Consider the following 14,521-nt stretch of genomic DNA (forward strand, 5'->3'; position numbering starts at 1 on the left):
GCGCTAAGTAAAATAAACAACAAAAGATATTAAAAACAAAACAGAAGCAATTTTATTTCAGTTCAAACTGAGGCGGAATACCTTTGAATTGGCTTATCGCTTTGTTTTTCGCTCAGTTGCAAACAGAAATTCACAAATATTGAAAAATTAACGAACTAAGTTCATTTAATTTAATTTACAATCCACAGTTAGAGGCTATAGACAGTTTACATTAATTTAATTTAAAAAATAAAATAAAAACAATAATAGGCTGCAACATGCTACCGTCCAACCGGCTTGTGATTTTCAACAGCTTCTCATTATCAAAAAAAAAAAAATATTTCCAAAATGCTTTTGTTGGATATCTAATAATCTTGTAAATGTGTTGATAGTCAACAGTGAAATTTATATTTCAAAATGCATCGTTGTTCGAAATACTGCAATGATTTGGCTTATTGATATTTTGCAATCGTTGGGAGGGGCGCAAAATCCGCGCGCCTTCCAGCACTAGCAATCTTTGATGAGCCACCAACAGAACTGTAAGCAAAATTCACAAAATAACAGATAATTTATTAATACATATAGATTATCATTAACTAGATTTAGTGTTTACCGCCAAAACAATGACGTGCCGCGCTTAAGCTCGCCACGCGCTTGTAAGTCATTCCAACAATCAACCCAGTTTTTGTATTCAGGCATCACTGGCGGGCGGCCAGCCATTAAGCGTGAGCCTGTCACAGACATGCATGAAGAAACCACTTGGAACGGATACAAAACGCTTGAGAAAGCAAACTACATGAAAAAATAAGCATACTTATATCAAAAGTTTTTAATAAAAATATATATAATCGTACGTACTTGTACAAAGCCGGCATTATACTGTCTTCCAATTTTGTCTTTGATAAGATATTTGTTTAGCACGAATACCGTGGTACTTGTGAGCACCAGACACACTACATCACAAAGCAGCTTGGGAACTAAACCGGAAAAAAATCCTAAAACACCTTCAGTTTTATAAATTTCTTTAATGGAACCAAATATTGATTGATAAAGAGTTTCTCGTCCAATAAATTGTGCCATCATACGCAGTGAAATCACATGAAATGGATGCGAGACAATTATCCCCGATACGCTCAACACAACATCGCGCTTTAGGTTCACCTTAAACTGTACATAACTGCAAATACAAAAATGACATTAAACGTATGTTTTTAATGTGTATGTAACTTACAGTTCTTCATCGGTGAGGTCATTTTCATCCTTATCATTATCATCGATTGCTGGAAGGCCCACCCTATCCGCAATTTTTTCACTGAAAATCATGCTAACAATAGAACCTACTAATTTGGGCGCAAGACCACGATAACAGCCATAGAAACCATCTATTTTCCTGATGTATCCAGCTATAAAGAAATGTAAGCATGGGCATTATGACGCAAATCACTCGAATGTCATTTTATAATTTTTGTTCTTGCTGTTGTTTCACTAACCGTACTGAAAGATATTGGGCAGCACCATAATTGGTTTTCCCAAGAGGGATGTGCCGGGACGTGCTGGTATGGGTTCATAGCCTAACTGGATAAGCACCTTTGAATATTCAAATGGGTGTAGTGCAGCGCTAACTGCTAGTCGCATTCCAAAACGAATCCATTCATTCACTTCTTTATTTTCGTCATTGTCATTTATTTTAACGAATGTGGAATCTAATGTTGCCATGATTCTATGAGTTTTGTGCTAATCTTTAAGTTTCACGGTAATTTTCAACCCGGCAGCGCCTATTTTGATATTATGGAACAGCCGGCTGCTATAGACTTTACTCCGAATATCAGTAAAACGAATTGACAGGTTATGAAAAAAATTGACAGCTGAGTGTCTTTGTTCGTTTTAGTTTCGGAATGTTGAACTTTACTATTAGACACCGGGTGCCACTAAGGCGCAAATTTTTTAAATTTATTAATAAATTTCTACAAATCTTGTAAAATAGTGCTTAGTATTAGTGACAACAAACGATCACATTTTATCAATAAAATTTTGTGACAATTAAGTATATTTAAAAATCTTTTTGATCAAATATCGAACATGTTGATGATCAGCTGTTAGGAGTTTTTGTTTATGCAACAGGCATGCACATGTGTGTGTTAAGTCAATCAAGCCGCCAAAATGTACCGCTACTTGTTAAACATCTCATATATAGGTACAAATTTCCGGTAATTGTTTTATTTTATAATATATTATTTAGCAACGCTTTAAAAATAAAATGTGTTTACTAATTTTGCCAGTGGTATACAGAAAACGATTAATAAAGCTGCGGAATCCCAAGTGGATACAAAAACTATACAAGGCTGCATTGAATTGGTTTGTCGGGCGTTGCATCCCAAAAACGAAATCCAAACCGTGCTTTCAAGTCGGTAAGTTGGCATATTTGTATTCCAAATACATATATATTGCATATTTCCTTAATTTTTAATTGTTTGACTTTCTTGTAGCACTGACGCTGGTGTGCATGCATTACATTCAACGCTTCACATAGACTTGGAGCGTCATAATGCGGAACCCTATGAACCTGCTAACATCACCAGCATTTTAAACCGTATGCTTCTTAAAAATGCATTGCCAATACGAGTATTGAGCACCCAACAAGTTCCGAACACTTTCCACAGTCGCTATCATGCACGTGGACGCACATACTTGTATCGTTTTGCAGTGGCCAAAAATGGTATTACTGATACCGATCGTCCAAAAAATGAAAACTTTAAAGCTTTCATACCGGTGGAAGAACTAGACCGTTGTCTTTTTCTACAGTATGTTTGAAACAATTACTTCGAAATTAAAATTAACTAATTTACATTGTAGAAACGGTAGATTTGATATAGAACGATTGCGTGAGGTGACACGAATGTTTCTTGGTTTACACGATTTTCGCACTTTTATGAGTGTCAGTCGTCAACAGAGCCCTACACGTGATCATCCTAGATACACAGTACGCACAATCGATGAAATAATTGTGAAACCTGGAAAGTCTAGTGCGATCGGCGCAAATGCTGAACTGGCAGAGAATATATACGATTATTGGGAAATTGAGTTTAAAGCTAAAGCATTTCTGTACAAACAAGTTAGTGTAATTTTATTTAATTTTAATAACAAAGTAATCACAGTTATTTTAATATAGGTGCGACGCATTGTTGGCACATTGATATCGGTTGCTACCGGGCACATCGATGAACAATGTGTATATCAAATGCTAACGATCCCATCGAAAAACTCTTGGGACCATCGCATATTGCTCTCACCACCATTTGGTCTCTATCTTTGTCGTGTGCACTACGATGAAAAAGATTTAAAGCTGCCTAATATAGTCAATGAAAATGAGTTTCCTACAGCAGCTGAAAACTAAACGCATGGCTTTAAAATCCACCAAAACCATTGTAACCACAACAAGTGGCAAACGTTTTATCGAAGCAAATACAACTACCTCAACACCTATACAACATCTAAAAGAACAGTCTTATGGTTTTGTAGTTGATACAAAACCAGATACCATACCAGCATGTATTCTAGCCGATTTCCTCTATTTGGGCTCACAAGATGCTGTTAATAGTGAAAATATAAGTGCATATAAACTAACACATATTTTAAGCGTTGGTATTGAGACACCACGCTTAGTTGGTGACAAAGTGCAGACCAAATTTTTGCCATGTCTCGATTTGCCCGAAACGGTACTTCTAGAGCGTGTCATTCCAGCGGCAAATCAATTCATCAACGACGCAGAATCGTCGCGCGGTCGTGTGCTAGTGCATTGTAATGCTGGTGTTTCGCGCGCGGCCAGCATTGTTATTGCTTATTTAATATTAGTGCGTGGTATGCTGTTTGACGATGCCTATGCGTTAGTAAAGTCAAAACGCGAATGTATACAACCAAATGTAGGATTTATTAAGCAGTTAAAGAAACTAAAATTAGACGAAGTGTAGTTCTATGTAAGTAATTTTATCTAATAACGGTAGTGTAGTGGTAGTTTAGTAAGTAGATTAGTAGTCATATTTGGAATCTAATTGAATTGAAATTGTGTAATTTTTTAAGGTATTCTCTTGCATATTTCAAAAGCTGGAAGCTAGATAGACTGAGTCGATTGTGTATTGCTCAAAAGAGTGAAGACTGCGCGAGCCTTAACTCGTATGAATATATATTTTCCTTTCTATTTTATGTAAGAGTTAGTTGCCTGTGCTTGTAGCGCTGTCTTTAGAGCATATTGAACCTTCCTTTAACCCAGGCTATAGTTCTAAATTTTAAGAGATAACTGTACTCTAAGCATGGCAATATAGAAGAAACACGTTGCACCTAGTAAAAGGGAGGTCGTTCTTCTTCTGTAGACACTTATGTTTACTAGTTTATCTCGAGATCGCATTTTTGCGCTTAGTTAGTATTTTCATATTTAAGGTTTGGTCGCTAACGCTCCACTTCACTTCCCCTACTCTCCTCGTGAATTTATTAAATGTTAAAAAAAAATACGAAGGCAACGCTTCGAAACACGTCTATGATATCGTGACGGATGATAGATCGTGGATTTACGCGCCGGAAAGTCAACAGTAGTCGACTGTATGGGTGTTTCCAGATGAAACAAATCCACCAAAAGTTGGTCGCGTACGAAGCACTTCCAAGCAAATGGTTCACTGATTTTTTTTTTTTTTAAAGTCTACCCCCCATACACTATTCGCCATTCCACCGTATATGTCATGATTTTAATTCTCATTCCTGCACATTTGACTTATCTGACTCACATTTCAAAATTAAAAGGACTTTATTACCCTCGCGTCGGTTGGGCGGGAAGAGGGTAATCGTTGGGTTATTATTATAAGAACAGTAAATTCTGAGGGATACACAACCATTTGTTTGACAGTTGTATTTCAGGAAATCAGGAAAGCCGAAGAATGATAACTTTTCACCACGACAATGTGAACTTTCACACATCGACTGAAACAACTGCATTTTGAGCACTCAAAACATCGATTTGATGAGTCATCCACCCCACAGTCTTGATTTGGGAACGAATGGCTTCTTTCTATTCCCGTACCTAAAAAATAAACTAAGCGGTCAACGTTTTTCGACACCTGAAGAGGCGGTTAATGGGTCCAGAACGCAGGTTTTGACGATACCTCAATAGTCATAGTAGCAAAAGGCTTCGAAAATTGCTTTAAACTTATGCAAAATAGTATAGATCTTAATGAAGAATTTTTTGAAAAACAATAAAGCGAATTTCAAAGATTAATATATGTTTTTGTTCTCGAACCGCGTAATATAATAATTTTATTTTTATTTATTTATGTATTTTTTGAATATTTTTTTATTTAAAAAAAATTTTTTTTGATTATATTTTATTAAAAATTTTTTTTTTTATTTTTTTTTTTTATTTTTTTTTTTATTTCAAAATTCTAAATCAAGTTCTTGTATGAAAACTTATTATTTGTGACGGGTATTATACTTATTAGTGCAGTCAAATGTTCGTTTTTTTTTGATTTTTATTTTGATTATTTTTTTTTACTTTAAACAATTTTATTTTTTGATTATTTTTTATTTAAAAAAATTTTTTTTGATTATTTTTCATTTAAAAAATATTTTTTAAATTTATTTATTTTTTTTTACATTTTATTCTTATTTATTTATTTTTTAATTTTTTTTTTATTTATTTATTTTTTTTTTTTAATTTTATTTTTATTAATTTATTTTCTTTTGATTATTTTTTTATTTAAAAAAATTTTTTTTTGATTACTTTTTTTATTTAAAAAAATTTTTTTTTTTGATTATTTTTTTTATTTAAAAAAAATTTTTTTTTGATTATTTTTTATTTCAAAAATTTTTTTTTGATTATTTTTTATTTCAAAAATTTTTTTTTTGATTGTATTTAATTTAAATTTTTTTTTTTTAATTTTAATTTTATTTTTATTTATTTATTTTTTTAAATTTTATTTTTATTTGTTTATTTATTTATTTTTTTGGGTTTTGTTTTTGAAGTAACTCCCTTGTCCAAACTCTTGCCTATTTTGCTTACCTAGAACCGAGTGTCATCTGTAGAAGCCGCTTTATACATATAAAATAAATTGCATTTCTTTTCTACATTTAGATTTATTGAATTTTATAATTTCCTCCCTTCTACAAGAGGTACAATAGGATACCAAGCCGACTTGTATCGTTCGTTTTCTTCACTAACATAGGAATACATACAATTTATGAAATATAATGTATATATATATATATATTTATATATATAGTGTTGTAATAATTTAAAATAAATGCTTAATAATGTTAATCTTAAAGATTTTTTGACTATGTCGAAATGTGTGTACGCCAACGTTTCGGTTATGCGTTTCGGTTAGGAAATACAAAATGTACAATGTTATGACACACTTGTTTACTTAAGCACTTCCACGAGCTTTTAGAGCAAAAAAAAAAAAAGCAAAAAAAAATAACTTAACTCAAATTAAAAGTATGAAAATTTAATTTACAACGGTACTTACGGGGTGTAATACATAATTTAAGAAGGATATGTTACAACGGTAAAGAAATATGTACAACAAATTAAATAAGTTAAGCTTTAGATGCATATGTTTACATGTACAATGTACATACATATGTATGTGTGTATTTATGTATAGATTTATATTGTAATAACAAGTAAACACACGTGTACTTTTAGAAATTTTGCAATTAAGTTAATAATCGCTTAAACAATCTTAAAATATCACATTAAAAATTAAATATTAAATTAAAGTTACTAAAATACATACACAAGCGTGTAAATCTACATATAAATAAGTATATGGAAACACGCTCCAATGTTTTCGCTGTTACTGTTGTTATTAGAAATGCAGTCCGTTTCGTTCGTTGGACACATTTTCTAAATTAAAACAAACTTCTCTTCCAATAGTTGTCAATTTATGTATCTATGTTTGTATATAGGTATGTATGTATTTATTATTATTGCAATACCGTTTAAGAATTTCCCTTTAAACGACAAGAATTTGGCTTTTGATTATGTCGGCACGCTTTGCCTAGCAGTCAGCTGCGTTTGATTATGTAATGTTTGTGCTAAAAATTACCGTTATATGCTATAACTTCATTATATATGTATACGTATATAAATTGTTGCTGGAAGCATAAAGCATTGAAGCACATTCACTATGTATTAAGTAGTTATCTTAGCTGCGATTTTGTAGAAAAATCTTCCCCTCTCTAAGCAGTACTGGGATTTATGCCAACTTGTGGAAGACTTTGGAAGCCTTTGACAAACAATAACTGGCGGTCATTCGACCGCAAGCCGACTTATAAACTCAGCTGCACGGCCTGCAGCATGGCCACTTTGAGATCCGCCGCCAGGTGACTTATATCTACCACAGAGTCCACCATCTCTTGTACCGCCGTAACGCTGGGAAATTGCGCCGCTGCCTTTTTGGACTTTTGCACGCACGTCTTGAGCGCCTCCGAGAGCGCGTCTGTACAGCGTAAAATCTTCTCCCGCAGCTCGAGCTTGGAGATATTGCGATGCACTATATCGCCAATGGTGACCAGATTGTGCGCGCTCACCACAACAAATTTGCCATAGGCAATAAAGAATTTCGGCGGCTGATTTTTCTCGACAGTCTCCAGGAAGGAGTCGATCGCTTGCTGTAGATTACCCATATGTGTAGATATTTGCACGGCATAATAGCATACCAATTTCTTATCTTTAACGGTTAATTCTGGCTTCTTTGTGTTGGTGTTCGTTGTTGGTGCATTTGACGCGGCCATAACGGTTGTTTCTGCCGCTTTTATGACAGTGTCGAAATTTTTCTTCAAATTGGCCGGTATTGCTTCGCGCAGCGCTGAGTTCTTTTTCGCTGCCGCATCTTTCGATTCAAAGGAAACATAATCGTAGTCTTCCACCCATTCGGAACTGCCGCGATTAGGCGTTTGTGGCGCTTGTGTGGTGCCAGCGCACTTCGCGCTCTCCTCCTCATCAGCGCCGCACTCGCTCAGACTGCGTTTGAACAGCAGCGACGCGTTGCCGTGTATGAACGAGGTGGTTTGACGCACATCTTCGGTGAGCGTTTGCGCGCATGCAATTAGCTGATCGAGACTATCGGGCGGTTTATTATTGATTTTGAATTTCTCTTCGCTGCGCATCAGTTGTTCGATGGCCCAACCTTGCGCGTCCAGCGTCTCTGTGGTATCGTGTATTAGCTTGTCGGCATCACGCAGTGCGCGCACATGCGGTCGCAGCTTCAACGCCAAATTGCGATCTTCGGAGCGTGTCGCATTGCCCAGCGCGCCTTCGCCAAACTCGCTGAGATCATGCAGAGCGGTGCGCAAACGTACCGCCGTCAATTTAACATCCATCAGCACCGGTTCCAGTTTCTCGCGCTGCCGCCAACTCGGCGTGACAAAGGAGAGCAATCTAAAAAAAGTGAAATTATTAATAAATGTCGTATGTAGTCACTAAAAAGTTTGTGCTACTCACTTTGTGATTGCGGTCTTGGCCTCGAATTGCAATTTATCCAGCGTATACAGCGCCGAGGACAATTCCAGCGGCAGCTCCTTGCTGGCCGCGGCAGCCATTAACGTGGCGTTGGGCGACGACTTCTCCGCCAACGGTGTGCTCAGATTCGACGGCAATGGAAAGTCGTAAGCCGCACAATTACCGTTTACGCCTGGCGTCGGCGTTTGGCGTTGTTGCAGCAAAAGCTGTTGCTGTTGCTGTTGTACGGCACGCACCGGCAATGGATTGCGACGCGGCACATCATAGTCGGGCATATTCGCCAACGACGAGCGATTCGACGACGAGAAGGATAAACTCAAGCTGTCGCTGGTGAGTAACGAGGAATTGGAGCTGCTTGGCGTCAAAGTGTGCTGCTGCTGAATGAGCGTGTTCAGTGGACGCGGCACATCGTAGGACTCCTCTTGTATGGGTGTCGAGCACCCCTTCATGTTGTGCAGCGTCGTGTCGCCGAAGCGCAATTGAGTTGGTGTGCGACACACATTCTTGGGGCAATCGTAATTGACTGGTGTGGCCGGTTTTGGTGTATCGTAGGTCTCGAACTCGCTGCCGTTACCGCTGCCATTGGCCGCCGTCGCCGACATCATGCCGATGTTCTGATATATACTTTGGTTGCTATATAGTTGTTGTTGTTGTTGTTGTAACTGTTGACTTGGCTGACTGTGCCGACTGTAAGGGGTTGCTGGTGTCGGACAGTTGTAGATGTAAACATCACCGTAACGCTGCGGTGTTATTACCTGGTGAAGGAGACGCAAGCAGAACGGAAAGAAAAAGCATTAATTATGTTAACGGAAATGTATTGTATTTGTAAAAGATAACCGGATATATACATATATACATAAGTGTGCATAGAAAGTGCATGCCGCACAAGCATTGACCGACTCTCACGCTCACCTACTCAGGCGCCACATCCGCTGTGTATCCTTATCCCATAAATAACGGGAACGTAGAAGACGGCAAGGTGTAGCAGCGTAAAAAACAACTCTTCTTATCGATTTTCTACACACACACACACACGTACACACACTTCAAGCCTTTAAGCGATTCAAGGTGCCACAAATACGCCATACAAACTTCAAATAATACCGTAAACGCTTGCTTTTCTAACTTACCTCAAAGAGTTACATAATTTCCGTCTAATGTATTATCGATATGTATTATCAAAATTACAAAAAGTATAAAATTCCTTGTAAAAAATGCTACACTTAACACTAAACCGCTTTCATTTTTGCTGAGAAAAACTAAAATTCTCCAAAAATTTACTGCTTTCTCGAGCGCCTTTCGTCTACAATCACGAACAGCAACGCGCCCCAATCACTACTGTCGCATTGTTGGTCCAACAAACCGTTGCACAAGTAAATAACAAGCAAGTCCTTAGCTGTCGTTTTAGCGCATGCGCTACTTTCAAGGCGCTGCTAGATGGCGCTGCGCGCGTTAGGCGCTGAATATTTGTTGCGCTCGGTGCAAGGACCTGCCTGGCCTATACTCCACTACAGATATGTACCATATTGTGTTGCAATAACAGCGCGCAATTCATGTCACTGCCAAGGTAAGGCAAGTGTATGGTCCTCCCAGCCGGTTAATCCCTTTGGTTGGCGTACTTGGCGGCTTTTAAGGCACACGTTCTTTGCCATTAAGTCACGTCGGGGCGTAGCCAAACCCTTTGTGCTGTGGAGCGCTGTGGCGCAACAAAGGTGCATAAAGTCATGCAAGAGTGGGAGTTGGCATTATGTGCATTCGAGTGTGTTTTTGTGCCGGTAGGTGCTGTAGGATGTGCGGGAAATGTGTGTGCTTCCTTAAAAGCGTATAAATCACTTTGTTTCTAATTGTAACTGAGCTTGCTAAGTGCTTTTTAATTATTGTTAGCTTTAGCTTTTTTTAAAGCAAATTAAAGTTTTTGTTTTGCTCTTAATCTATTGTACCGAAACCTTGTTTGTTGCAAGTGAGCAACTTGGAAAACTCTGAAGGTTTCTGAATATATGCAATATTTTTCGATTTTTTTCTATTTCATTTGAGAAATCATAGAAACACAAACAGTACTGAACTTAACTTGCTTTCACCTTTAGTAACCTAGCTCCCTCCATTAACATCTCCAAATATTTGATTTAGGTTATGTTGGGATACCCTCTTCATATATTATATTTTTTAAAACACTGAGAATATGCTTGCTGCTAAATTAATTAAGGCAAGGAGTAATTTAAGTTTGAGATTAGTATAACCTCGTAGTTAAAGACTTCGATCACCGTTTCAGTCAACATTTTGCTGATGTTTCGTCGTTGGTTTCCTTCTAATTTAATCTTAATATTTCAGTACTCTTTGAGTTTGGTATTTTAGGGGCTGTGGAGCTCTTCCTGTAATCATGTTATTTCACAGATGAGCTTCAAATACCGATTCTCTCACTCCTTGTTGTTTCTCCTCACTTTGGCCACAGTAGTAAAAAAGTATATAAACCAAAAATGTCCTTGTTGTTATTGATTGGTGATCTTATTGCATCAAGTGGTCATCTAACCTAAAGCTTTCTCGAAACCTCGGTATTGTAATATGGTATATGTCCTATAGACAATCTCTTATTTTCTTTTCGAAAATTCGATGTAACCATCATCTTAATCGGGAATGCAGACTCGTTCTTGAAACATGATATTCCAAATTCTTCTACTTCTAAGTTATAAAGTTAAAGTCTGATTATGTTGTCCTTTGTTTTCTGTAGACACAGTCGCCTTAAACATTATTTTATGTGCAAAAATCACCAATCTTTCAAATACACTTCTTCGGAATGCTCCCTATTTGGTTAATATAACCTGACCTGACCTTCTGACTGCAGACGAGAGGTGTTTCCTCCTTAGTTACCGTTAGGTTTGCTTTGGATTCCCATTGGTTTCGGTATTACTAAAAAAGTGAAAATTCAATTTTCTCTATATCTTTATAGCGTCTAGGCGAAAAATATAGCTGGACTTCCAATCCAAGGTTGTATATGGACCATTTTTTACAACTGAAGTGATACAAATCTTAAATGGTTACTAAACAGATAGGCTCACAACAATTTCGATAAGGAAAAAGCATAACAAATATTCAAAGAACTGAAGCTACTTTCAGAAGAGTGGGGTTAATTTCAAATAGTGACCAAAAGTAAAAAAATTTAACTTTTTCTGGTGTGCCTAAGCCAAGACTTTAATTTATTAATTATTAGACCTTCAATATTAAGTTTTCAAGATTGAAGCGCTACAAATTTAAAATAAAAATTATTAAAGTGGGGTTAGTTTTGGAATACTCATAAAAGTATACAAGAAATGAGGTTAGTTTCAGTAAGTTGAGGTTAGTTTCCAAAAAGGTGCAAAAAAGTAGAAATTCGTTCTTGCTTTTGAGCAACTAAAAATTATTGATAAAACACTTTACAAATTTTTGTATTTGGTTTTTGAATCATTTTTTTTATATATTTTTTTTAACTTCATTATTTTTATTTATTTTATCTTTTTTAATTTCTTTTATTTTCTTTTTTTTTTATTTTTTTATTTTTTTTTTATAATTTCTACTTATTTTTTTGTGAATCTTCCTCCCAATTATCACATCATGATATTGTTAAACTTTTAATTAATTAATTTCGTATTCGTTTTCTAAGAAAAAGTTCCAAATTATATTTTATACAATCGTGAATCTTGTGATCTCTATCAATTATGAATAAATTTGAATTAAAAAAAATATTATTTTGTTACCTGACACCATTTATAAGAAAATATATATGAAAGAATATATGTATCTAAGTGAGGATATTGCACCTATTCAGTGCCGTTCCACTTTAGTAAACCACAAACTCGAGCGTCAGCACCCCTTTGCACTCACCCTTCTACATTGGCATTCGGTCAATACTTGTAATTTCGTTCGGCAATAATTGACGCGTAACACGAGTCAAATTCCACTCCCAACAGACTTTCTTTTCATTTCGAAATGCGCTTAGTAAAAGGAAATTGTTATTGTCGTACATACACACCTACATACTTGCAACATGCAACATACAATTAGAAATTTCAGTGCTACATGCAGATGCTCGGAGGCTAACAGCTGCTAAGAGCTAAGCATACAAATCTATCTACCCATTTCCGATACTCATGTGCATATTTGTGGAGCGCACAGGAGTAACTGTAAAAGGTAAAAGCGTAAAATTGGAAAAAGAGGAAAGTGGCCGCAGGCGATTGCAGTTTTTGTTTGGCACTCTGGCTGCCTCCGTCTGCCTGCCTGCCGGTCGAAAGACAAACAACCATTTGAAGATCAATAGAATTCGATAAAATTCCTGCAATGATGCAATGCAAACGACATCTGCACTCAAGTGAAGGACTGGCTAATGAAACTGGGGTGAGAAAGCAAAAAGCGAAATGTGTTGACGCAATTCGAGGGGTAAATAGAGAGGTTAGAACAATAAGCGAATTAATTGCCGACTTCAAAGTAAAGAAAGCCACCATTAAGTAGTTTGCTTGCAAAGTAAACGGCCCAAAAACAATATTTTGTTGGCTTGTGTGAAGAGCCACAGCTGCAAAATATGTTTTTGACATTTTTTTGTCATAGAGGTATTAATTAACAACAACAATGGTTGATATACCAAATCTGTTATAAATCGTTTTTGAACAAAATAAAAGTCAATTAAAAACTCCAATTTAGGTGAGCGAAAATATTATATTTTTTTCATAAGATTAGTCTTCCGTGGTGATCTGCCACAGACAAGTCTCTTCCTATATTTTGTTATTACTAGAAGTTGTCACATTTTATGCTTAAAATAGCTTATTATCTCTCGCTTTAACAAGCCATGCAATATTTTACTATTTTTACTTTACATAACCTAAACCCATTAAATATAATATTAATATATTATTCCATAAAACTGTGAAGACGGAGTTGTTTTGTAGTGGTATATACCGGAGTATATCGATGGTTTTATAAGTGAGTGTCTTTCAAAAACCTAAGTCCATATTTCGCCCAATAAACTTAAACCACGATCAGTTTAACCTCATTCATTGAGGTTTATTGCACAGTTTTATACATTAGCTTAAACTCTGAACTTCCGAAATAATTTTAGAAATAAAACCTAAATTTGTTACCCCAAATCCTTAAATTGTTTTAGAAATGGACCACAGCATATTTTTTTATTGAAACTTTTAATTGATGTGCCACAACTTTTGTTCAAAAAAGTCTTGAAGAATAACCTCTTTGCTAAAACACAGCTAGTATTCCTCAACAGCTCAAAAGTTTCCTTTCACACCTTTTATTATTTCTAAGGCTCAGGGTTGTACCATGGCTCAGTCCCGGTCGCTTCTACAGCAAAAACTCTCGGTAAATCCTTTTAGACCATATTGAAAAAATAAATATAATATGTATGTTGTCTATTCGCGAGTTTAGAATTTTTTTCGACCGATTAAGCGTGTCGGCTGGTAGAGCTATAATCATACATATACCTACATATTTGTCAACAACTCAACGGCTTAATTCAATTACTTCTAAGGAGCAGGGTTGTACCATGTCTCAGTCCCAGTTGCTTCTAGAACAAAATTCTCTCGATAAATCTCTTTTGATCATAATGAAAAAATAAATACACCTGCCTCTTCAATTCACCCAGCGAACCTGCATCGAAGAAGGCGTAGACAGTCCTAGTTGCCGGAAAGATGATGTCCACCGTTTTCTGGGATTAACAAATTGTGATCTATATCGACTACATGGAATAGAGCAAAACGGTTCTATTATACCGAATTATTAAGCCAAAACCGTGTCTTTTATGTTAGGCCCGAGGCTTTTTAACCCATGTGTTATTGAGCAATTTCTTGATTGATTTTGAGTCGAATTGGCTACTTTTCAGACCACGAGAAAGGATTAAAAAAGTTGGAGCATCGTTGAGTCAAGTGTATCGCGCGTTTTTAGGTTAGGTACGACCCTTGTATTTTTTCGAATTATTAGGAAATACCTTAAGATCAAATCTAATCTGTTTTTTTTTCATGGAAATACTCGTCAGACAAACGTAGTGAAAAAACAGCTGCC

At 36.1% G+C, this 14,521-nt stretch overlaps 4 protein-coding genes across 6 annotated transcripts in view; 2 read left to right on the top strand and 2 right to left on the bottom strand.

Moving 5' to 3' along the window:
- Nucleotides 1-29: 29 nt before the first annotated feature.
- Mtch (Mitochondrial carrier homolog 1) lies at nucleotides 30-1,822 on the bottom strand. Its single transcript, XM_014241672.3, has 5 exons — nucleotides 1,470-1,822; nucleotides 1,211-1,382; nucleotides 838-1,156; nucleotides 593-771; nucleotides 30-516 (listed from the first exon to the last, which is right to left on the bottom strand). Exons 1-5 carry the CDS (start codon nucleotides 1,693-1,695, stop codon nucleotides 432-434), a joined length of 981 nt encoding a protein of 326 aa, XP_014097147.2. The 5' UTR covers nucleotides 1,696-1,822; the 3' UTR covers nucleotides 30-431.
- A 250-nt stretch (nucleotides 1,823-2,072) lies between these two features.
- Nucleotides 2,073-3,373, top strand: LOC106622481 (tRNA pseudouridine synthase-like 1). Its single transcript, XM_014241670.3, has 5 exons — nucleotides 2,073-2,186; nucleotides 2,259-2,387; nucleotides 2,466-2,780; nucleotides 2,833-3,091; nucleotides 3,149-3,373. Exons 1-5 carry the CDS (start codon nucleotides 2,140-2,142, stop codon nucleotides 3,371-3,373), a joined length of 975 nt encoding a protein of 324 aa, XP_014097145.1. The 5' UTR covers nucleotides 2,073-2,139.
- Mkp (MAP kinase-specific phosphatase) lies at nucleotides 3,345-6,440 on the top strand. Its single transcript, XM_014241671.3, has 2 exons — nucleotides 3,345-3,953; nucleotides 6,095-6,440. Exon 1 carries the CDS (start codon nucleotides 3,345-3,347, stop codon nucleotides 3,945-3,947), a length of 603 nt encoding a protein of 200 aa, XP_014097146.3. The 3' UTR covers nucleotides 3,948-3,953; nucleotides 6,095-6,440.
- p130CAS (Serine_rich_CAS and FAT-like_CAS_C domain-containing protein p130CAS) overlaps nucleotides 6,077-14,521 on the bottom strand; it is a 93,739-nt gene continuing 85,294 nt past the window's right edge. For 2 of the 3 annotated variants that reach the window (XM_014237281.3, XM_036361681.2), the window contains exons 4-5: nucleotides 8,468-9,240; nucleotides 6,077-8,404 (exon numbers count right to left, since the gene is read on the bottom strand). In XM_014237281.3, coding sequence (XP_014092756.3) covers nucleotides 7,294-8,404; nucleotides 8,468-9,240 — 1,884 coding nt within the window. In that variant the 3' untranslated portion in view covers nucleotides 6,077-7,293. Of the gene's footprint in view, nucleotides 8,405-8,467; nucleotides 9,241-9,615; nucleotides 9,818-14,521 lie in introns of those variants that run through there. The other variant, XM_036361689.2, reaches the window with a different exon arrangement.

Source organism: Bactrocera oleae, chromosome 6, assembly GCF_042242935.1.
Source record: "Bactrocera oleae isolate idBacOlea1 chromosome 6, idBacOlea1, whole genome shotgun sequence".
NCBI lineage: Eukaryota > Metazoa > Arthropoda > Insecta > Diptera > Tephritidae > Bactrocera > Bactrocera oleae.